Below are 24172 nucleotides of genomic sequence, written 5' to 3' on the forward strand. Positions count from 1 at the left end.
TCACCTACCCACAGGCTTTGGGCAGGGATATTTCACAGTGGGGCCAGCTTGGTATTGACAGGCTAGCATAGGACTGACTGCATTTGGATTGTTCCCGTGTTTCTCTGCTCGTGACCTACAGATGAATTCAATCTGGAGCTCCCTTTTCCACGTTTATTGTGCCTTTCAGAGCTGCGCTAAGTTGTATGTATTTGTGTTTTCAGAATGAGTGTTTTCCCTTCTTTCCCTTTATAGGAACATGGGTGACGTTTGGAGGGCAGATTACAGATGAGGTAAGAATTGTTCCCTGTTTTGCGCTGCCTACTCCATAGGTCAAAGATACAGTTCTTGTTTGTCTCCTTTCATTGTACTGAAAATCCGCTTCAGTAGACTTTGTAATCTAGTTCCTTTTATTGTTTTAAGTGACCAAGTCTCAGTGTTGCCAATACCCCTATTTCATGGGAAACCTTCATAATGAATAAAGGTTCTGTAATATTTACCACTTTTCACTATAGAGATGCACAAATATTCATGTTTGTCTGACATATTTCAACTTTGTTTTTCAAATTAGCTAGATTCATTTTTATGATTATGGCCAAAAGAAACTAAAATGATCCTTTCTTTGGCTAATTATTCTCCAATTATGCGCTACAAATTACTTGCTCAGCAGTAAATACTAGTCTTGGTGGATAATAATTTCCAAGAGCAGAGACTAAATTCAAACCAAATACTTTTGACAATTGTTCCAGGAGCAGTTTGCTCATGAGCTGTTTGTTCCAACTATCTAATATTCAAACTTTGAGATGCATTGGTTAGTTTAATTGGACACACAGGTCATATGGTAGTCTTTGTGATCCCTGACTCGGTGAGCGTGAGTCTTAGAACCAGTTTTTCATTGCTAATTACTTGTGTTTTAAGAGTTCAAAATTTGGAGTCAGCACATCGTCTCGAATGACTTTCTACGAACACCCTGATCTAGAAGGTGACTTTTCTGTAATATTTGTGGGAGATGAACACAAAAGGGGGCACAAACACAGCTGAATTTAACAGATGTTTTTGTTCAAGAAAATATTCCCAGAAAACACGTACAGCTGTTACATTGTACATGGCTGTTGGAACATGCATCTCATGGAGATGGTGAAGTTTTTAAATTAGTGTTTCTGTGAAGCCAGACTTTCCCAAGATGTATTTAGTTTACCAGTAACATTTGCGAAACATGTGCTGCAGCTGTATCTTTCCCTGGTAATACAGACTAGGAGGCAACTCTATAGCCATCCACTCCATTCATTCAGGACACCTTCTCCATTCTGTGTAGTAAATGTATACAACGCAATTCTTGCATCACGGTTTTTCTGAGCCAATAGATGCCAGCAGTAGTCTGAGCTAATACCATATAAATCAATTTTCTGAACACTGGATTATAAAAGTGGGAGGAGGAAAATCATATTGCAGTGTGTGCTTGGGATTCCCTGTTCTATATCCATAAGCTACTGAGTGCATCCTGATAATGGGCAAATACGCTGGACTGAAAAATACATTGCGTGCAATTTGCAGGATATTGCTGTGCAGTGAGACCATCTGTGGCTGCCTAGTTAGGCATCTAGATAATCAGGTCACCTCGTTAGGTGCCCAACTTTAGGCAGCCTAATGCGTAATGTTTGGCCTAAGCATGTTACTGTGAGCTGTGTTACACGTGTGTGTTATTGATATAGCGCTCATGCCGAGTGGTTTCTGGGCTCCTGCTTTCTACGACGGGCTATCTATAAACATTACAAATGTTTCTTTGCAGATGGCAGAACAGCTGATGACTTTAGCATATGACAATGGCATTAACCTGTTTGACACAGCAGAAGTCTATGCTGCTGGGAAGTAGGTACCTTCTATGTTTATCTAACCAGGAGACACAAGTAGATGTGTTTTAATAAATGGGTGATTGCTGTAAACATCCAGAATGACTCTTTCCCTGGCTACCTGACGTTCCCTGATCGAAGTGCTTTTACTATGTTATATTTTCTCCAGTATTTTTTCTTTTGTTCCGGAGTTCTCTAAAACGCGCGCACACACCCGGGCCCTTTCTTAAAGGTGGGCATCATGACTGCCTTGCCATTTCCATGTTGCTAAGTGGGAGGTTGTGTCCTAGGTAGAAGGCAGGAAGGTCCAAGTATGGAAAATGTGGAGAACCACTGTCCTGTAGCTCTGAGGGAACATCTTTTGGTGATTACGTGTACTTGGGAACATTGGGGAAAGAGTCTCAACATGTCATGTGCTGTGTATTAAACCCTAGCGACAGCGAATTAATTGGGATTTCTGAAAGTGTCCATCTGTGTCTTGACTGTACGAAATGAAGGCACTGGCAGTCTGACCTGCTCAGCATCTCATCTTTAGTTTTAGATGCTTGCACAACACAACAAATCCAATGAAGCATCACACACGTCTCTTTGTGTAAGTTAATGACTAAGGGTCGATTTTTTCCTGTCTCCTCCCGAAGAGAGAGAGTGACTTTGTGACTGGAAAAGATGGAGGCTGCAGAATGTAGTGTCTGAGAGGTTTCACTAATAATTGCCCGTTAAAAATTAAATTGCCCAGGAACAAAATATGCCTGACATGGCCAGGAGCGAAGATCAGTTCAGTCGTGTGGACTGTTCCTACCCGTGTGTGTCTGGGCACTCCACACAGTCCAAGCACAGATGTTCACATGGCTCAGTTGGTAGCGTCTTCACCTCTGGGCCACAGTGGAACTTGGGCTCCTACCCAGCAGTGCCACATCGGAACGAGCCACACAAATTAATCCCAATGTGACGATCAAGGCCATGTATTTATTTCAAAATAGAAATGTTGGAGGAGCCAGTCCTGCAGCAGCATCTTCAGGGGCAAAGCAACCTGCCAAAGCCAAAGAGCAGCGGGTTTGAGCAAAGGCTGTGGAATTGACTCCTGACGGATGGCAATGGAGAGCGGTCTCTGCGCTGGGGTGGGTGAGAGAGGCATTGCATAGGATGGAAGAATGTCTCTCTCTTACCTGTGGCTTTGGTCTTCCTTTGGTTCCACTCCAGCACATCCCAGCCGGAGATCCCCCAGCAAACAACCTGAATATCTCTGACCTGTTTTCTCACTCTAAAGAAGAGAGGCCAGAACGGATCTCATTTGTGTCAGACAGGTCTGAATAGCCAAGTCCTGCAATTATCAGCAATGAGCCACAGTACGGCTAGTGGGCCAGTGAGCTCCGGTAACGCCTGCCACGTTTTGTCCAGCCACGCCCTCTCTTCGCCACTGAGGGACTCCGCTTGTCAGTACAAAAGAGGCTGAGGAGATGGGTGACGTAATATTCAGCCTTCACGGTCTGTGCCTGCCATGAGTCCTGTGGGAAGTAGGGTTGGGATCAGTTAGGGAAGGGATGCGAGGGCCCGCGTGAGCGTCACAGGGGACACGGCTCTGGCAGATGGGGGTATTAATAAATGTGATGCACGTTGTGTTCTTGTCCCATCTCTGTTGCTAAGATGTATATCCAGCAATTACAGAGAGCAGTTCTTCATACGCTGCAGGGCAGTGCAAAGGAAGGAGGAAATTACATTGCCTGTGGCCAGGATATTTTTATCTTTGACCCTGACAAATGCCAAGAAAATTCCAGCTGTCACTTGATCCTGTACTGCAGTGTAAACAACATGCAGGATTCCTCCTTGTTCAGAGAGCCCAGTAATAGCCACTGGAGTGGGTGGGGCCTGGGGTAGCCTCTTTAGCCTCAAATTGTCTTGTTCTCCTGAGTTCCGTAATAACATTTTAACACCAGGGATTTGAAATACATGGGATCCCTCCATCAAGAGCCGATTTTCATGATTGAAATGGTTTGGACCTAATTTCTATACCAGTCTGATGAAGTCGTCATTTGTGTTTCTCTCTCGTTGCAGGGCTGAAGTTGTGTTGGGAAATATTATTAAGAAGAAGGGTTGGAGGTAATTTTATTCTTCCTTAGGCCAAGTGCCACGTTAGAGCCACAGTGCTTCGTTTTTATGCCTTGGGCAGTTTCCTTGATAACCGCTGTGTTTGATACAGAAGGAAGGAAATTAACGGTAGGTAGCCAGGTGAAGAGTGAAATAACTGTACTGGGATTTGCAGGGAGAGGTGCATCGGTGAGCACTACGTTTGGGACACGGAGTCTGAAATCCCCTCTCTGGTCCCTTCGCAGGGATTGCTCCAGGGTAGGGGGAATCTTTTGCTGCTGCTGCATTTCCCGAGCTTGTTCCTGTGAATGAAGAGAGTTTCTGCCTTCTAGGTTGTTGCATTGGCCTTTCTTTATGGCTGGCGTTGAGTCTTCTGGGTAGCTCTGGGGCCCAAGGTGCATGCCAGATTCAAGCAAGACAAAGGTCTCTTAATCTTTGTTTCCCTGGTAAATCTCCATTCCTTTTCCTAATGGAGATGGCCAGGGGTCGTCAGTCTGTCACAGCCTGGCACCTCTCCCCTGTCCTGGCTGGGTCAGAGCAGAGTGGCGTTTCTTTAGGGAAGTGTTTGAAATGATCTCAAATTGTAAAAGCCACAAGGAAGAGCAATTTCAAATACCAGCTCGCTGCAGTTGGGCATGAATCATTAATCATAGTAGGATTGTCAGAAGGTCTGTAAATCCTTCCGTCCAGAATGCCACAATTATCATCCCAGTCAGTGGTTATTGGGTACATTTTTCCCACTCAATTATTTATATTTGTCATTTTGTTCCACCGAGATTGTTTCTTTACATTAATTACCATGTGAGTGCAGCTCCCAGTAATTAAAGGTAATTGACTTATTAGCAAATCCCATGAGGAGCTCGCCTGTCAGCGCTAGGAGGCGAACTTTGGCACATCATCCTTTTCTTTTTCCAGCACCCAGGTCCTGAGCAAATTGGTCCACATCTGCTTTGAGATGCCATTTGAGCCTGTTGGGGTGTTGCCTGCATAGTTTCGTAACCCTGTTACACCATTTTCTCCGGGACCATTCCTGGCCTCTCTCCCCATGCACCCTGCCATAAAGAACAGTCTCAGGCAGTCATATTAGCAACATGGCCAACCCATTGTGGCTGGTTGCAGTCACACACTGCACTTTCAGTCATCTACAGATGTCGTCATTTCTTTGTCTGTCCAGCCTCGTCATGCCTAGGATGTGGCACAGACGCCTCACTTCCAGTGTTGGCAGCTTTGGTTCTGGATGTTTGTCAGTACCCATGTTTCACAACCGTAGCGTAATGAGTGTTGTGTATATAGTCTGGTTTTAGCGGTCATGGACACTGCTGAAAAGGCATTATTTGCGTGCCTGAACAAAAATGTTTGGACTCTTAAATCAAACAGCCCTCTTAAGTGTGGAGTAGGCGCCGGGCCCATAGCAGCTGTTTCAGTAAGTTCACAGTAGTTGGAGCTGGGAGCAGTTTCTCCTAGCAGTCGCCATGCTATAGCCTGCTGGATGGCCCCGGAGCAAAGTGACTTTGGGCTACAGGGCCAGATCCAAGGCTCGGATTTTCCCAAGTGCCTCAGTGATTTTCCGAGGGATTTGTGCTCCTACGCAGCGATCGCACTCTTGACAATCTCACCCAAAGACTTAACCCCAGAATCATCCAAGGGGAGGTGGGTCCTAGAGATAACACCTCTGATCTGTTCTAGTGAAGGCTTCTGATCAAACAGCCGAGCAGTTCACTAAGGGCCTGACTCTAACCTTACTTACACTGGGGTAAATCAGCAGTAATGCCACTGTGAAGTCAATAGAATTATTCTGGTTGTGCCCCAGCAGTGCTTGGTGCTAAATCGCTTGCATATCACAGACCAGTGAGTTGGGAAGTGCCATGGGTATTTGCGTAACTGGAAGCTGCGGGCAAGCCTCACCTTGGGGTGGTAAGTGTTGGGATGGGCACCCAGAAGAGCACAGAGGTGGAAGGGAACATGTGTAACTTGGCTTGGTACATTTTATGCAGCGACTTTCTGTTTCTCTTCGCAGGCGCTCTAGCCTGGTCATAACAACCAAAATCTTCTGGGGAGGAAAGTAAGTAATACTGGCTAATTTCACCCACCACCATAACTGTCCTAGTTGTACTGTACCCTGCTAACCCGGGCCTGTTGTTTTTCAGAGCAGAGACTGAGAGGGGACTCTCCAGAAAACACATCATAGAAGGTGAGAGAGAGCACATCTGCTTTGACGCGGTATGTGATCCTGACCCTTCAAGGCACTTGAGCATGTGCGTAACTTTAAGCACATGAGTATCCCCATTTAACTGAATGGAACTACTCACATGCTTAACCATGTGCTTTTCTGGATCGGGGCCTATCTGCTGCTGCTGTATATGAAGGTGGGAGAGTCTGAGGGAACTGGGGCCTGCGGCGTTCCCATTCAGGAGAAGGAACAAACGCTCTTTGGCAGGGCTCCAGCTGAGCCCATCCCTTGGGATGCTTCAGCGGCTGCTTTGCCGTGTCCCAGCGCCTGTCACACCTGCGCAGGAACCTGGTGGGTGCGCTGTCCTGCCGAGATGGCGTTAATGGCACTGCAGAGTGCCTTGCAGACGCCAGCAACTGACATCATGACTTCCAGGCTTGGCAGAAGGAGCAGGGTGGGGGCGAGGCATGTGCTGGTGGTTATTGTTGATAACAATGAGCTGAATATTTCCCTGAGAGTTGTTATAAGTGTCATTCAAATCGCCTGGCAACTGGCCCCCGATGGTCAGCGGGTGGATACGTTTTAGTGTCACCAGTGCTGCAGCTCTCCCCGGGATGGTTTTCATTCTGTTCATTACTCCAAGCAGAAATCCAGAGAGTGGCCAGCCCTTGTGAAGGCTGGGGCTGGGGCTCTGGCTCTCCATGGAGCATGGGGCACAGCACAGCACTCCCCTCTAGCGCACGTGTGGGTTGCGGTGCTCTTCACACTCTGGGACAGCCTCAGCAAAGCTGTGATCCTCGGGCCTCGGGGCACCATCTCAGGAGCGTTAGTGCAGCTCTTCCGAGCCTGTGTTTGCAGAGTGCTGGGAGGTTCTCTTTAGTGCTAACGAAGCAGGGTGCTCAGAGGGGAAATGTGCTTGATGGCCTTTGGTCCTTGTTTGCTCATCACCAGGTCTGAAGGCTTCCTTAGAACGGCTGCAGTTAGAGTACGTGGATGTCGTGTTTGCTAACAGACCAGATCCCAACACACCCATGGAAGGTAGGTTCTACCGCCAGCTTCTCCCTAAGAGCCTGTTTCTGTTCCGAGTACTGGTCAGCAGGCAGCTGAGATTGATGGATTAGCCGCGGTCTTGCCATTCGCGTCCGGAAGTAGGGAGCGACTTCTAAAGAGTATAGCACTGGGGAGTAGGAGCGCTGGTTGTGGACCAGCAAATCATTTTCAGAATAGCCTCTTTCTCTCCCCCAGCAAAGTGTAATAGAGGGGCACCAGTCACAGGGCTTCTCAGGGGACGTTCCCCTTGCTCGGTGTCATGGGGAAACTCTTATGCTTAGGCTTCCCAGGCCTGAATGAGATGCTGTCCTTGTCCCTTTGGGGTTTGTGCTGCAGGCTGAACTGGGACTCTTGGATGCTTCTCTCTGCGTTATCTCCCTTCTTGTTCCGTGTTTGCCAAGCACAACAGAGCCCAAGTCCACGACTGGCGCTCCTAGGTTCTAGGATAATACAATTCATAAATAGGGTTACAATCATTATCATAATGTTCTCAAGTTGTGCTAGCAGTTTGTACCTCTGCAACAGATCTAACTTGTTTCATTTCATGGCCTGTCCCATTTCTGGATTACATACTCACCCATTCTAAGAAGGAACTATTAATTCCTTGTTAGTTTAACATCTTATTAGTCAAATTAGGTCTGAATTTTTCATTGCATTTTATTTTTTGATGTTTTGAATGTTTTAATCATGATTTTGGTGATGGGTTTTTAGTTGTAGTGTGTTTTCCATTATGTAGCAGTTGTTTCATGTGTTAATACGTTCAGCATATGTAAACAAACCAACCAAAAATCTTTTGCAGCCTCAATCCCCCTCCATCCCCATGTGAAGGGGCCTTCTCAGGATGCGCTCTGCTTCTGGAACAGACTTTGTTAATGGTGCTTTGATAGGGGGTTGTTCTTCCTCCAGACCCAGACCCTTTTGTCATGCCGTTCATTGTAATATGCCAGCAGTTGTAAACTCTGGTCTCTTTAAATCTTTCTTTTATCACCAGGGGACCCATTTAGTTCTTCCAAGTCAAGAACATTCATCATAGAAGGTACTTCGTACCCGCAGTCCGAATATTGACTTCTGTGTCCAAACAGCATTTTATGGGACAGACTCTGTATTTTTATTTACACGACTTCCTTTCCCCCATGTCAGACTTCTCCATAAAATGCACAAAGGAAAACAAACAAAAAACCCCACTTGCCTTTGAGAACATCTTGCAAGTAAAAAAGAAAAAAGCAACATAGTGATTAGTTCTTCTCTTCCCTCGATTCATGTCACTTCATTCTTTTGTTCCTTTCCTTTGTTCAGTGCATGACGTGCCATTTTCTGCTATGCTTGTCTGTATGACAGGAGGTCCCCTCAGTTTGAAATTCTGCATTAAAGCCTGATTTGCTGGTTCATTACAATAACATGGTACCTGTACCTAACATGCTTGTGATCTTGGAGGGGAGCAGTTCAGGGATCAGGGGGAACAAATCAGGAGTCAAGGGGAGAACAAGCAGGTTGTGGTGTTCCTCACCCAGAAGTTTTAAAGTCCACAAGACTGTCCACTTATCAGCACTCAACCCACACCATGGGCTTTAAAGTTTACATTAGCATCAGAAAATACAGTTGTCTGGTAAGTTGAACGAATTGGCTACCAAAGTTGTTAGTCTAGTCAGTTATTGAAATATGTTATGCTGATTTCTTCACCCCTTTTAATGTGCCTGGTCTTGCATAAGGAATGTGGTTGGATATTTTTTTTTCTTTTTAAATGAGTATGTACTAGGGTTGGGCAAAATTCTGTGTAACTGCACTCCCTGTGGTGGCAAATTTTGACTGCATTCAAATAACGGGGCAGAGTTTTCAGCCCTGTTCAGAGTCAGATTCCCACAGGGAGCTACTACCACTGGGGTGCATCCCTTTACCAGCACTAGGTTGGGACCAAAAGGCTAATAGTTGGCTGGTTATATGTCTAGCCAGTCTAACTTTTTACAGCCCCAGCTATGAATATGTACAGTAGGTACATTCTGTCATCTTACTCCTGTTCGTTATTGAACTGAATGCCTCTTGCAGTTTACTTGCGGTACATTTTTAATATGGTTATTCAAACATTAGTGTCTGGAACTTGGGAAAATAAGGCTCCAGTCTCCGTGCCAGCTGGATTTTTTAAATTAAAGGGGCAAGTGGAATACAGCTAATGACCAAATATGACACCAGCTGTATGCAACCTGCTGAGCCTATTCCAGTGACGTAAGAAATGCCCATTTTGCCCAGCTCTGACAGTCGTTGCTCTCTCTGCTTATGATGGGCTGGTCTGCCTCCTTGTCATGGTTGTGATCTTGTGCAAGATGTACCACCAACCTGCCAGATTTTATTTCTATGGAAAACTTTTGTTTGCACAAGCCCAGCGCTTAGCTGAACTGTCACACTCTGTCAGTGCATGTGATGGACATGTGAAGCCTGGTGTGACTTTTTCTTTTTGCTTCTTTCCTTGGCATGAGTTTATGCCTTGGCTTCAAACTCAGCCTGCATGGTTCAGACTTGGCTGGAGAGCCTGAACAGGGGCTCCCGACAGTGTTTCTAAAAAAGAAAAGAAAAGGCAGCGACAGAACGGGGCGGCAGCAGTTTGACTGACACCTAGAAGTTGAGCAATAAATTCCCATGTTAACTGGCAGATTGAGTCTCAAACTCTCTGGCACCTCTTTCCTGGGTTTAATGTAAGCTAAGAGAAACAAAATTAGGAGGATGGCAGTTTTTGCTAATGCAGTACCATGAATAGCATAGCGGCTTAGACTGGGGCAGAGACCTCATCTTCTGTTTGCCTATATTCAGACAGGAGACCAAGGGGAAGGTTGTGGAGAAAGGAGAAGAAGGGTTAAAGGAGTTTGGGGTGGTTTGTGTTTGTTACTCTGCATCGTGTGTGTGTGTGTGTATGTGTATGTACATAAAGTATTTTCTTTAAATACTCGCGGCTTGTGGCAGCTGCAGAGACTGGGTGAAATCCTGGCCCCATCAAAGTTAATGGCAAAACTCCCCATGACTTCTTCAATAAGGTCAAGTTTTCATCCTCTGTGTCTTGGCATAGGAGGATTCCTCTGCCTGTGCCCTGGTGGAGACTCCGGCTACATGGACTGGGTGGCAGGAGCAGGGTTTGCCGCAGACCGCTAGAAGGCTGACCCGATGCCTAGCACACTCCTGACAGATCAAGGCATTTACATGGCCTTTCCAGGAATTGTTTGCTTCTGGTTGCTAATCCGAGTCTCCCTTCATGAAAGTCCAAGCTATAGAGCTCTTGACATCTGGACTTTCCTCATCGTCCTGCTTCTGTATGCTCAGAATTTCCTAACAATCCCTTCCTCAGAGCTGAAACCTTCCATGTAGGGTCTCAGCCCAGAAATGAGGTTTTCTGAGACTGAAAAATATTCTCTCTGATTTCAGTATTTTAAAACCATTCAGCGGCGCTTCCTAAAGCAGCTGTGAGGAAACAAGAAAAACATTTAAACCAGCACAGGGCTGACTCTACATAAGGGCTAGTTGGGTGTTAAAAGGAACAGAGAACTCGCTGCTGAGCACTCTTGGGCGGCAGCTACTAACATAGCTTAATGAAGCCGCCACCTAATGGAGCTGTGCCCCCTTTGTGACTTTGCAAACGTAATTAGCGTCTTTGGAAGGATTGTGTCTTGTTGTCCAAGGAGAAGTTTGCAATCTGCAGGCTGCAGCCCATGGGGGTTGTGGAGACCAGGCCAGAGAACTGCACATTCCAACTCTCTGCTGCTTTCTCAACCCTTTTTTTACACTACCTGATGCTGAGGGTCAGTGTTAGCAACGGGGTGGTTGAACCTGTGCTGAACAGTGCGACTCCAAGTCTAATAAAGGACAAAGCATCTTCGCACCAGTGCAGAAACTGCCAGTTGAGTTTTTGGTTATCCCAGCTGGAGATACCAGTGCTGATTATCCCAGGAGCTGAATATGGGCAGCTGCCGGCACTCTGTGCCTCTGAAAAATCAGGCCCTAACTGCCTCAAAGCACCCAAAATCAGTAGCTGTTTAAAACATTTGGATTCTTGGTCTTTTTTTTTTTTTTGGTACGTTCCAGCATGTTCAGCATTGCACATAGACAAACACATAGCATTGTCTGCTTCCCACCTTGAAACAGACAGAAGACTGGGATACATACACACTTGTCTTTTGTCTGAGTGAGTGTGTGTGCATGTGTATAATCACATTGAATTTGATATTCTATTGGGTTTATTTTTTCAGGCCGTCAATAGATTGGTTTTTAGAAACACTAGTTTGCAATCTTTCCTTTATACCGCAACGTTTGCAACCCACCTTGCAAGCAATGTATTCTTATAGCTGCCTTTTCTAGACATCCCCTGCTGGATCCACTATATATGTTCAGCACCTTTGGAAAAGACAGGGATGGCCGACCAAACATCACAGTGACAACCCTCAAAAAAGAAAAATCTGAACCTTAGCTGTTTTTAGATGCAATATTAACCATGAGGCCAAACTAACTTAATGGGTTCCTACAATCAGCTGCAATATTTGCTTTGCATAAGTCTTTATAAAGACAGAATTTGCCCTCTAGGTTTTTCATAGCTAATGGATGTTTTCTAATGATGAATTTTTCTTATTAGTAGTAATCTCAGAAGTTCACAGCAGCTAAACTATAAGGGCAAAGCTGGAGATGAGGGTTTTTTAACCATCCTTAACATCCAGCAGTCCCAGCTTGTCCTGTATTTCTCAGTCTCTGAAATCTGCTGATTCCAGATGCTCGGGGGTAGCTTTTGAGCTCGTCTGTCACTGCATAGGGAGTTCTGAACGGACCTGGGAGTTGGGTTCATAACTCTCAGTGCAGCAGAGCAGTGATGCTCAGAAGCAAAATTGGAAGGTGCTGGGAACTGCACAAACCTTGGGCTGTTTCCAGATCCCTCTTCCAAACTATCCCCACCCCCACATCCCGCACACACAAGGAGTCTAGCCCTGCTCCACAAATAAATTGGTCTCCCAGAAACGTTCCTGCTGTTTTTGTTATGGTTTTTTTAATGTCTCCCCTCCTGTGACAGCTCTTCCATCCTGGTGGACTTGATCTGGTTTTCCTCTGTTTAGATGGAAAACCCAGTCTTCCAGTCTGTTTTTTGTAGGACCTTGAAGATGTTGGTTTTTTTCCCCACACATGGGTGCGATATATCCTGTGGCTCCTGTCCATCCCCATCTCCCAGGAGAGTGTGAACATCCGTGAAGTTGGACACTGTTTTCCACCACTCTGTGTACTGCATTTCACCTGTTTGATTGTGACCTCATTACGTTTCGCTGGTCCATTGCAAATGGTTATTTTCCTCTAGGCTAATCCTATTATTCTCCAAAAAGCAACTAACTAAACAAAACTCAATTCTTATGGCATCATAATTTACATTCCTGTGTTTCTTCTCACCCTCATTTTAGCACAAGCGGCCATAAAAAAGGTCACTTTCCAACCCAATCTCTGGCGGTTGTTGGTTTGGTTTGTTTGTTTGTTTATTTTTGCATTCGATTATTCTTTACAGATTTGGACAAGTAATAAATCTGGGGAAATGATTTCACAAGCAATCTCTCTTGTGGGTTGGCTTTTTGGTTTTTGTTTGTTCGTTTTTGGTTTTTAATTTCCTTGTAAAACTCCTGTCTCCAAGTTTGAAGTCTGGAAGTACACTGCTTGCAAGATGTCTGTGCAGTCAAAGCCCCCCTTTCCTTTTGGTGTCATAGCCTTTATTTACTGACTAGCCCCAGCCCTGCGTGCCAGGCTGACATGTCTCCCTCCTTGCCTTCCCTTCCTTTTTAACAGAGACGGTGAGAGCAATGACCCATGTTATCAACCAAGGAATGGCCATGTACTGGGGAACGTCGCGCTGGAGCTCCATGGAGATCATGGTACTGTGTGTGTCTGTGTGTGTGTCTGTGGCCTGCGTGTGGGCGCACGCATGCCCGTGCATTCCCATTGCTGAAGTGCAAGCGCTAGAAGACACGCCATAAATAAATGATCTGTGCACTGCTGATGCTGAGCAGACTGCAGTCGCCAGTGCAAAGTGCCTCTCTGCGGTGTTTTGGGGGGAAGTGCTGCGTTGATGGTGATTTAATTAGACAGGAGCTGTCAGGAGCCGACTGCTTGCAGATGTATTTTAGCTGCAATTATTTTTAGATCTGATAGGACGACTCATCAGAGTGTGTCAGGCTCATGCCGTGGGGGGGAAAGGGTTCCCTGGCCGGGAAAGGAGGTAAACTCAGAGGCACCACGGTAACGGCTTCTGTGGGTGCAGAGGTTGGGGTCAGCAAGGAGGACACCTGAGCAGGGTATCCCTGTCGTTGCTGTCACAGGAGTCCCCAGCTTTTCTCTTCTCCTCCCCCCCCCCCCCCCGCCCTTTTCTCTCCTCACTGCTTGAGCCGCTTCAGTGAGAGATGTCCCCCTCTGGCACGTCCCTGCTCCGCGTGGTCTGCTGGCTCAATCTGCTCCAACTTTTGGGTGAATTAACATGATTTCTAGCTAAATCCTTTGGCTTGCGATTCTCCAGCCAGTCGCCTTTTCCTCTCAATGTGACCATCTCCCTGGTAACATACAGTTGCAGCCCTGGGGGCTGACACAAAGTTCTGTCTCCAAGGCAGCATCTCGGGGCAAATCTGGGCCTTTCTGAGCCCTTCCAGCTGAATTTTGACAGGTAGTGCGGTGGCTACGCTGGCATGAAAGCACGTGTCGTTCACGTGTCGGTGCACGCCCCGCAGTAGAGCGCCGGAACGCTCCACACACACAGACCTCTCAGGCTCAGCGTGGGCACCACATTTGGAGTCCGAGACTCCCAGAGCCTGGCTCATGCCCTTTAAAGGCAAAGGCCCCCTTGGGGCCTGCCAGTGGGTGAATCTCCCATAGGACTGGGCCCTCCAGTCCCTGCTTGTTTGGCAAGGCCCTGGGTCCCTGTCAGCCGCAGGAACAAATCAGTTCTGTTTCTGCAATGGCCACTCTCTCCACGTCCCTGGGTTACTCCCTTTCACCAGCCAGGCGGGGTCGCCGGAAGTCCCAGCCTGAGGGCCGTGGGGACGACCTGAAGGCCTCACCCTGCTCCAGGAGGAGAGCATGGGGCAGCCCTGCCCGATAGGAAGCGGGGGGATGATGCTGATTTGCATTTATCTTTGTGCTTGCAGGAAGCTTACTCAGTGGCACGGCAGTTTAACCTAATCCCGCCGATTTGTGAGCAAGCCGAGTACCACATGTTCCAGAGGGAGAAGGTGGAGGTGCAACTCCCTGAGCTCTTTCACAAGATCGGTACAAATCCCTCCCCCCACTCCCCAAGCCGTACGCGTTCTCCGAGGCTGGCTGGGGGCACAGCTGGGCACTCCCAGGGAAGGGAGCAGGAGTCGAGAGCCTCGGTCCTGTGATAAAGGGTCTGTGGATATTCAGCTTGGCTGCCTGGAATGGCATTGTGCACATGGGCCAAGTATAAAAATTGCAATCTAGAGAGAGGCCTAAGCCACACGGCTCCAATCCAGGCCTGGGACCGAACGTCACAAGGGTTGGGCCTTCATGTTTTCCACCACACTTACTAATCTTCAGAGACATCCGTGTGTTTGAGCAGGGGAGTAAGTCCTTCTCTGGTTCATGTTCACTTCCTCCTAGGGTCTGTAGAGAGGCAAGAATTAGAGATGAACAAATAGGTGATTTTTTTTTTTTAGTTTGGTGGCTGAACCAAAAACATCCAGAAAAAATTCAAAGCTAAACCCTGATTGTTTTTTTTAATAATTTTTTTTTCTTGTCGAAATGAAAAACTGAAAAGATTTCATTGGGGTCAAACAAATGCTTTTTTCTAAACAATGTTGAAACAGTTTGTGTTGGAAATGTTGAAACAATCAGTTTTGACCAGATAAAAAGGGAGGACAAAAATTCTGGAAAAAAGTCAGAACAATTTGCTGAATTCCCCCCAACTTCGCAAATGCTTCTGGTCGCCTCAAAACTGCCTCTTTTGGGCAAATTAAAAAAACCCTGCCCGGCTGTAGTGCTGCGTCGGGGGCCCTGCTGCTGTTTCCCTGACAGCAGAATGGGGGTACTGGCCCAGCCCTCGGCTCCGGGGAGGATTCTTCTGAGTCCCCAGAGCTGACCGTGTCCCTTCGGCATGTACAACGTGCCACGTCAGCACGAGGCCCCGTATTCATGGGGCACTGGGGGGGTTGCTGTTTAAAATGTACAAAAATAGTTCTAAAAAAACTGAATAAATGTGCTAATATATGGGGGAAATAGTCACAATATTAGTGAAAATAAATCTCAGCAGCCATGTCAGACCTGTTTGTTGCCCCGAAGCCGTGCTGGTCCCAGCCTCTGCCACAGCAAAGGGGGATCACGCTGCGGGATCTAGCCCCATCTGAATATCAAAGCTCTGGCCAGGCCGAGCTGCTGCTGAGTTGGTGTCTCCTCCACACTGCTAGCCCAGTGCGTGATCATCAGGCCAAGTCGGAGCCGCTGGCTTTGGTAATTGTTTAACTTCTGAGTGCCCTGGAGTGGCTGTTGCACACCCTAACCTGGCATTATTTGGGCCATGCCAAGTCGCTCAGTGTCTCTGCTCTGGCTGAAATCCTCTTACAGAATTATGTGTTTATATCGAAATCAGCAAAAGCAGCTTGGAATTAGGAAAGAAATTCTAAGTGCTGAGGCCCAGAGCACAAACTCTTGATGCACCTGGACAAACCGTGTGTGTGTGTGCATGAGACACAGAGAGACACACACACACACACGTTACCTCTGAAGAGTATGAAACAGCCAGAGGGAACAGGAGAGAGGAGGCATCTTCCTCTTAGAAGTCAAAGCTGAGTCATTTACAGACTTGACAACTCTTCTCTCGAGTTTCACTCTTCACTTTACTTGAAGGTTTCCAAGCTGCCTTCGCCAAGCCTGTACTGTGCTTCGCTGGCATACGGCCCATTTGTAAAGTAGAAGAGGTTTGGTCTGTCTAGCCCTTTACACAAAGATGGGCTTCCTGGGTACAGACAAATGTCTCTCCTGTTCAAACTGCTTCACTAAATAAACCAAACAAAGGAGACCGTAGTTACTGTATCCATGGAAACATCTGTGTTGTCTTAGCAGGGAGGGGCTTTAATGACATATAATATTGATAGGCCGGGAAGGATTTGATTTTTGTCAGTAAATGTTGATTTCATCGCACACACCCAAACCGCAATTTCCATCAATAACAATCAGAATGTACAGCTGGGGAAAGTGCCGCCTGAGAACCTGTTAGTTTGATTGAAGGACCGTTCCTCGGTACATTTTGGCGTGCACTGTCGGCAGTTTGTGTATTAAGAATTATATAACTCGCTTTTTTTAATCTCAGTGGCTACTGTCTGGTGCCCCCCATAATTTCCCACAACATTTCAAAGGAATGGACACGATTGATAAACATCTAGAAAAACCACGTAACAAATAAACATCAGTCACCCAAGCAGTGACGCTAACGACCAGTTTAGTCGATTTTTTTGGAAAATGGCTCCAGATTTAAAGTTAATCACAGGCTGGAGTGTTCTGCTGGCTCAAGGCCCACGTGTTCAACCTTGGCAGGGCCAAGCACCCAGTAAAACGCTCTCAGAGCTATTCCCCATGTTCAATAGAGCACAAATAGTCAACAGCTCTTCTTCCGTACCTTAAATAACCACTTGTGCCATTAGCCCAGAAATCCTGCCTAGCGTTAGATTGTAAAACATTTCCCCAGCCTCTTTTTGAAAACGAATATCTCCCCCTTGTCTAAGTATTTCATCTCTAGCAGGGGCCCCCTCCCACACTGCGTCCTGCTTCCAACAGCACTGATAGCCGCACCCCTGTTTTTCTCTGCCCTGTGTTCTGAGCTTGCTCACTTTTAGGGGCAGGATTTTGGAGCAGGGCTCACAGCTGGCAGCTGCCCCCAGACCAACATGGCACAAAGGAAAACGTCTAGTTCTCTACCAAGAGATGCTAAAAATAGGAACAAAACTGGCAGATAGCAGTGTGTGCAATTGATTCCTCTCTGCCCTGCCGGCTGTCAGCAGGAACCTGCAGTGCCATTAGTAAATATTCTCTCTTCTCAGGGGTTGGCGCCATGACCTGGTCCCCACTGGCCTGTGGAATTGTTTCTGGAAAATATGATGGCGGAATCCCCCCTTACTCTAGAGCATCGCTGAAGGTGAGGAAGAAGCTGCAGCATGGTTTGTGGGTTGGGGCTGAAGTGCGAGAGATACTGGGTGGGTGGAACGGTGTCTCTTTATCACCCCTTGCGGCTGAGGTTTTATCTTGCAGCCAGTATGGGGGTTTTTTTCCTCTTGCCTCCCAGTACATAGACTCCTTGGTTGAGGCTAGTTTGGTTTCAGGATCATAGGAGGGCAGCTGAGAGTGTTGATTCTGGTGAGCTGCATTACCCCACTGTAGGCAAAACACATTTTCCCCCCTTGTATATTTTTTGTTTCCTATTTCAATGAATTCTGCACCTGCATTAAGTAATATAGTGTCAGAGGGGATCTACCTTTAATTAGCCGCCTGCTCCAAAGGTGTGTTTAATTTTGCTGCAGTGTCACAACTGGGAGACCTCACACATTCTGGTTCTTGTGCTAAGCATTCCTGTGTGAGGGTCACCCCGTTACCGAGATCTCTGTGCTAGAGCTCCACTTTGCTTCATGTTCCTTGTGCATAAGCCACGGGTTTGGGGGGCTGTTCAGAATCCTTGATATCTTTGTATTATAGCCTCAGAGATTTATGGGAAGTCCCTTGGCCGTATGCCGGAGCGATAGAACACACACAGAATAAACCCCATTTCCATTTGGATTGTTCCGTCCGTGTGGCCAGCTCCAAACGTGTCTGTGACACTAAGTTCAAGTGGAAGAACCCCCTGCACTGGCTTCTGGGCCAACTCCCTTGACTCCAGAAGCACCTTTGCATTGCTTTCAGTGGGAGCTGGCCTGCGTCCCAAGCGAGTGCTGCCGTCAGTCTGCGTCCCCAGCCAGTTACACACCCTCTCTAGAAGCAGGCTGGGGAGGAGGCAGATGCTAAGGACTCTTTCCCCCTCCATCAATGTGCCTCTTTTCAAAGGGATACCAGTGGCTAAAAGACAAGATCCTGAGCGAAGAGGGAAGGAGACAGCAAGCAAAGCTGAAGGAGCTGCAAGCCATTGCAGAGCGCCTGGGATGCACCCTGCCACAGCTCGCCATCGGTAAGTGGACTGCAAGCCACACAGCGCGAGAGAGATCATCCCCCTGTCCTTTGTCGCTAGAATGCAGCAGAGGGGCATCATTCCCTGGCATTGATACCAAATTCCAGACTATCCGACCCAACTCCTTGCTTCTCTTGTGCCTGCTCGAATGAAAAGCTGCTCTGAGGAGACAGGAATTTCGCTTCCTCTCTTCAATACCCACCATCACCCCGAGACAGACGTTGCCTGAGGCAGGTGGAGTCTGTGGCTCAGTTGCTTCAGAGCAGGGAAATACCAGCCTGCTTGGCCAGAGAAAGCCTAACCACGGTGCCTTCCCTGCCTGGGCACATCTCCCCCACCCAGCCCGCCTCTCCTGGCTGCATAAACATGCTGTGGGTTGTACGCACACCTTGCCGTGAGTTCTTCCACCCTCTGGACACTTTGGCCAGCTGTGGCCAGAGAATGAAGAGCTGCTTCTGCAGCGCTGCACTCAGGGCCGGCCCCAGCACAGGGAGCAGGTGCTTGGGGCGGCCAATGGAAGGGGCAGCATGTCCAGGTCTTCGGTGGCGGGTCTCTCGGTTCCTCTCAGAGGGAAGGACCTGCCGCCGAATTGCCACCGAAGAATGAAGCGGAAGTGCTGCCAATTGCGGGGGGGAGGGGGGCAGCAAAAACGCTGGAGCCAGCCCTGTCTGCACTGCATGGTTTATGAATGTAAAGAATGCCATGTGCTCTGCGCTGAACCCCCTGGGCTTAGCTTCCCTAACCCTCTCTGTCACTCCAGCCTGGTGTCTGAGGAACGAAGGAGTCAGCTCCGTTTTGCTAGGCGCTTCCAATGCAGACCAGTTAATGGAGAATATCGGAGCAATACAGGTCAGTTCCCACAGACAGCCAGGCAAATGTAGGCGTGATCTTTGGCTTGCTCAGAGTTTGAGAGTAACTAACTCCTTATAGCGTTTATATTGTTAAAAATAAATTAACCATATTGCAACTGTTGTAATAGAGCAGTGCAAGGTAGGATGTGTCTTGCAGCTGCACTAGTGTTGCAGATATTAACAAGGGCTACTACATTGGGCTAATTTAGTAAGAGGGGGCTTATGAGCCATGACACCAAGTCGAAGTCTGAGTCCTTGGATCAGCTTTCATGAGAGCTGTCAGTTGAGCTTTGGGTTGAGCCCTTAACAAATTACATGTTTTCCCGTAACCGTGAACCAAAGTTATTCTGAAAACTTGAAGAGTTGATGGGTTGTTTAACCCATCAACCCTTATAGTTAGCAAATGGTGTATGATACTGAAGGAAGCAATAATGCCTTGAATTCACATCCATGTGTTTTATTTCTTTAATCATGTATTTCAGCCATCGGTTTGGGGTGATTTGCTTTCCCGTTTACCTTTGTTTTCCAAAGCAGTCACGCATGTTATAGTATTTTTTTTCTGTGCTATAACTTGTTATTGCAGGGAAGCTCGTGACCATCACTAGGTCAATCAGCCCCTGCTGGTCCCTGTCACAGCGAGGATATAGGTGGTTTTAGTGTTGTCTGTTGGTCAATACAGTTTATTAGTGAGCATCTTGTGCATCTCGATAATATGTGCTGTCATTAATACCTGCTTAAACTCCACCAGTGACCACTTTCCTCTGCTGGCTTTGGGGTATGTTGACAGCTCAAATCTGCAGGTTGTTAGGTACCTTGAAACAACTTCCTCATTGACTTACATTCTGATTTTGTTTGTATGTTTGTTGTGTACAGGTTCTTCCAAAATTGTCCTCTTCCATTATACACGAGATTGATAGTATTTTGGGCAATAAACCATACAGCAAAAAGGACTACAGATCCTAACTGTGCCTACTGGCCCCCTGGACTCACTCTCAACTCCTAGCCTTCTGTTTGCTTGCTTAAGCTTTACTGAAGCCAAGTGAAGAGTGTGATTGGCATCAAAAGAATACAACATGGCAAGATGTGTTAGAGAAATTGTTTAAAATGTTGCTGCAAGATGACATATGCTTATTATGTAACATTTATTTTGAATGCAAGAAGAGTCACAGATTGGGATGGGTATGTCAGAGCTGTGATTTTACCCTCGATGATTGGCCTCTGTGCTTCCTTTTTTAAAAGAAGAAACTACTTTTTTCACAAACACACACAGAATATCACTGCTTTTTGTTAATTCCAGCTCCTATACAGTGCTTAACTGTTCAGATCTGACACAAAAAACATTTAACTGGAAGAATTATAGTCTCTGTTCCAAAAGCAATGCTGGCTTTACAAGGATCTGGCTAATGTGAGTGTGGATGACTGTTATTTAGTTCGCTCTGTATATATTTCTGTTGGAGAAGATTGTATTTTTTGAAGTATTCAAAGTGAATCAGCCAAGTTGTTGGAAAGCAGCTGTAAGAGTTCATGCTCCACGATTCGGTAGCCTCCCCAAGGCCTGCACTGGGGTTGGGGGTGTTTGTCACGATGCTTTTTTTATTTTTCTGGTGCCTCATGTTGACCTTCCGAGGTGGCGTTGCTAATCACACAAGGCCTGAGCCCACTCAGTTCCAGTCGGGGGCTTTCTCTCTCTATGAACAGGCTATGTCCTCAGCCCAAGCGCCTGTTGGCCTCAGTGGGCTTCCTGGCGATTTGCTGAGGACAGAGTGCAGGATGCAGTTTGTGGCTTTGAAGAGAAATGGTGTGTTGGCGTTGAAGGCATTCCAGTAAGAATCCCTCACCGTGCTAGTGCTTTTCTCTCTAGCAGGCAGTGCTATTTTAACATGAACGTCTTGCAGGTTTCATTATTTCCTCTGTAATTCACTCAGGTCTAGGTTCTCATTGTAAACTTCAGATTAGTTGTAAATGTTTAGTATAAACATTGTACATGTGAAACTGCTTAGTATGAAAGAGAGCAGAGACCTTCAATTAATCTGTCCAGGAAACATTCAACTTTAATTTTAGATGCTTGATTTCCTTAACACCCAGAATCTGAGAGGTTTCGTAAGCAACCTCTGGACCTGCCTGAGCCTGTCATTGCTTTAAAAGGAGCAGGGCAGACAGGGATTTAGTTTACATGTGTTCCGAGGACAATCATGGAGAATCGTTACCAGCTGCACACAATAAATGATGGTAATGAGCTATTTAATTCTAGTACCAAGAGGATATTGGACTAAGGAGTTCAAACCACCAGACTTGTGGCTGTGTCAGGTCTGTGGCCAGGTGCTGCTCAGTAATGTGGATACTGCACACTGGACTGAACAGCTGTAGTGCATATTTTTGAGAATCTTTCTTTTGCCTTGGCAAACAAAAAAAATATTTTTTGTATGTTACAAAATCATTATTCTTGTTTCAGATGCCTGACTTGTGTAGGCTGCCATCTAATATGGTACCAACTTTCCCCTAAAATTTCAGACTGCATTTGTAGATACTTGCCTCACTGATGACATATGTGCACAGCTATCACTGAGGGAAATATTCATTTGAGTAGCAGATAGCTTGGTCTTGCTTGCCAGATGAATTACTTTGGTAGACTGCTAGCTTCCCCAGTTCCATTAAAGATTAAGCTCATCTTAAAAAGGAGGGGACTTTTTCAGGAATTTAGACTAATTGTTACAATGTTGTGGAACCACTGAGTCAACTTAATATAACAGTCAACAAATACATACTCATTTCCTGTCCTAAACTCATAGGTAACGTTGCTGGTGTTGTTAAACAGATGCCACTTTCCACCCCAGAGGTGGCTGCATTTCATTGTTGGCTATATGGATCCCTTTGGGATGCTTCTGAAAATCAGATGCTATAGGATAAGCCACTTCACACTAGGTGGTCTGAGATGTAAAAGCCACAGAAGTTTGCATTACTGTAGTAATCGCATACTTCAATTTTTGGTATAACGGTGGCAGTATTTTCTCATAACTATTGGGAGCTTAGAACAGAATCTTATCTGTAGTCTACCATGGGGTTAGGTTTCTGCTAACCTTAGGGTGCAGAATTACTCCAGCACTTATCTAATATGGATTGTCCACAGAGAAGGCAGAGTAATACTTATGAACAATGATAAAGCAACGGTGGTGAGGAATCATTGTTTACTGGCAGGGGTTAACGTTTTCCAGGACTCTGACTGCATTTATTTAGGTTTTACAAATATTAGTGCTGCTTTTCCGTTTTTTCTCTTTTCAGGGGCAGCTGTTCCAAGCACAGAGCACTCCCTGGGCAGCACTTTGGGAGCTGGGAACTTGCTCTGAAAATGCCCTTGCCTCTGTTTGGTGTTTGGGCAGAGATTGTGTGTGTGTATGTGGGTCACATAAACCTCTCTAGCACAGCAGGATCAGAGCACTGACCTAACCCACAAAAAAATCTCACACATCTAGTGGCAGCGCTTGATCTGGTTCCATTAACGCATTTTAAAACAGCCCTTAGCTGTGTCCTCCCAACACCTTAGGTTACTGCAGTGGGAGGAGAACCAGCTACCTCATGGAAAGCTGATTCGCTCTGAAGATTTTTGTCTTGCTCCTTTTAAAAAGGCATTTCTGCACCCCCCATGGGACTGGTCTCTTTGCAGCCAGTGGGGTGGGCTCAGGTCCCAGCCCTGGGCGTAGCAGCCTTGGCTCAGTCCCCAGGGCAGACAGCCAAGTTGTGATTTGCACCCATGCAGTTTATTCCTGATTGACTCTGCAAGTTAGAATATAAATGACATCTGCTCCTGACTCTGCTGATCTGCAGCAGGGGTCTCCCCCCACCCTGGCTGTAACCTCACTGGTGCCCAGATCCCGTGCACCCAAAGGGCCATACGACTAATGTGCGCAATGCTGTCTTGCCCAGCCACTGCTGTTCCTGCTCCCCCATCACTATCCAGTCCCAGCCCCTGCCCTGTTATAATCAGGCCCTGGTTATGGCAACAGAATGCTGCTCTGAGGACACTGCATGTGGCTGCCCAGTGTTTCAGGCCTGATGCTTATTGCTACTGAATTTAAATTTCCTGTAATAGGAGAGTCTGCACAACTTTTTTACAGCAGCTTACAAATTGAGGCTGGATTAAATGCGGTGGGCCAGTCGCATGGGGTGTTAGCTCCCTGCAGCGCTGCATGTGCAGTGGGGCAGGCTTTTCCGGCAGGCAGGCAGGACGAGAGCCTGTCTCAATGCTCCCTGTTCATTGTGCTTTGCCGGGCACCCAGGCAGGTGCCCACAGCACCATCCTGCCAACGTTCGAGCCTGGCCGCCTCACTCCAGCTCTGCAGGCTGGGGCAGAGGGGCTGGGGCCATGACACCCCCGCCCCATGCTGCACCCCCACCTGGCTGAACCGCAGTGGTACGCTTGAGCCTGTCTGTCCCAAGCACCTAGGGTGGCAAGGGAAGGGGGCACAGCTGAACAAATTGGTTACTTACCTCTCTCTCTCTCAGGCCCCTGGGCACCTGCATAACGTTCTCCCCAGTTTAAAGATAGGAATCTGTAACGTAAGTGCCTGAGAGGGTCCCTTTTACTTGAACGCACACCGTAGGCGTGTACAGGAGCACCCGGTGTAGGGTGTTCTCCAGTGACTACAACCGCAGTGTGAGCAGCAACAAGGGCGGTGGATCAGCGGCTGCTCTACCAGTCATTCGTCTGGTCCATAAAGCAGGTCAGGCATGAGGCCTGCTCTCCTGCTGGAAACACAGAAGCTGTTCACTGCATTGGCTGTGCACTAGCAGAGAGGGCTGGGACCATCATGAGACTTGGGGTTTTTTTGTTTGTAAAGACCCCGTTATTTACTTCTTGGCAATAACTTAAGCCCCAGTGTGGAGCGGCCTCAGTCCTGCGTGTGGCGTTGCTGAGCTGATAACAGACGAGCAGCAAGGCGCTAATGTTACGAAAGTGTTGGTCAGGGCCATTTCTTCCTCAGCCTGCACACCAGGTACAGAGACTGGCCACATGCCATGGCCGGCAGTC

General features: G+C 47.1%; 1 protein-coding gene across 8 annotated transcripts in view; it reads left to right on the forward strand.

Annotated features, from left to right (window-relative positions):
• Positions 1-23129, forward strand: part of KCNAB2 (potassium voltage-gated channel subfamily A regulatory beta subunit 2) — a 106382-nt gene extending 83253 nt beyond the window's left edge. For 5 of the 8 annotated variants that reach the window (XM_039508902.1, XM_039508903.1, XM_039508899.1 and 2 more), the window contains 12 exons: positions 235-272; positions 1769-1848; positions 3882-3926; positions 5932-5976; positions 6062-6105; positions 7036-7122; positions 12928-13013; positions 14277-14397; positions 17181-17275; positions 18175-18295; positions 19056-19144; positions 22426-23129. In XM_039508902.1, coding sequence (XP_039364836.1) covers positions 235-272; positions 1769-1848; positions 3882-3926; positions 5932-5976; positions 6062-6105; positions 7036-7122; positions 12928-13013; positions 14277-14397; positions 17181-17275; positions 18175-18295; positions 19056-19144; positions 22426-22563 — 989 coding nt within the window. In that variant the 3' untranslated portion in view covers positions 22564-23129. Of the gene's footprint in view, positions 1-234; positions 273-1768; positions 1849-3881; positions 3927-5931; positions 5977-6061; positions 6106-7035; positions 7123-12927; positions 13014-14276; positions 14398-17180; positions 17276-18174; positions 18296-19055; positions 19145-20019; positions 21520-22425 lie in introns of those variants that run through there. The other 3 variants (XM_039508905.1, XM_039508906.1, XM_039508907.1) reach the window with 1 other exon arrangement.
• Positions 23130-24172: the final 1043 nt, after the last annotated feature.

This window comes from Mauremys reevesii, linkage group 21, assembly GCF_016161935.1.
Source record: "Mauremys reevesii isolate NIE-2019 linkage group 21, ASM1616193v1, whole genome shotgun sequence".
Lineage (NCBI taxonomy): Eukaryota > Metazoa > Chordata > Testudines > Geoemydidae > Mauremys > Mauremys reevesii.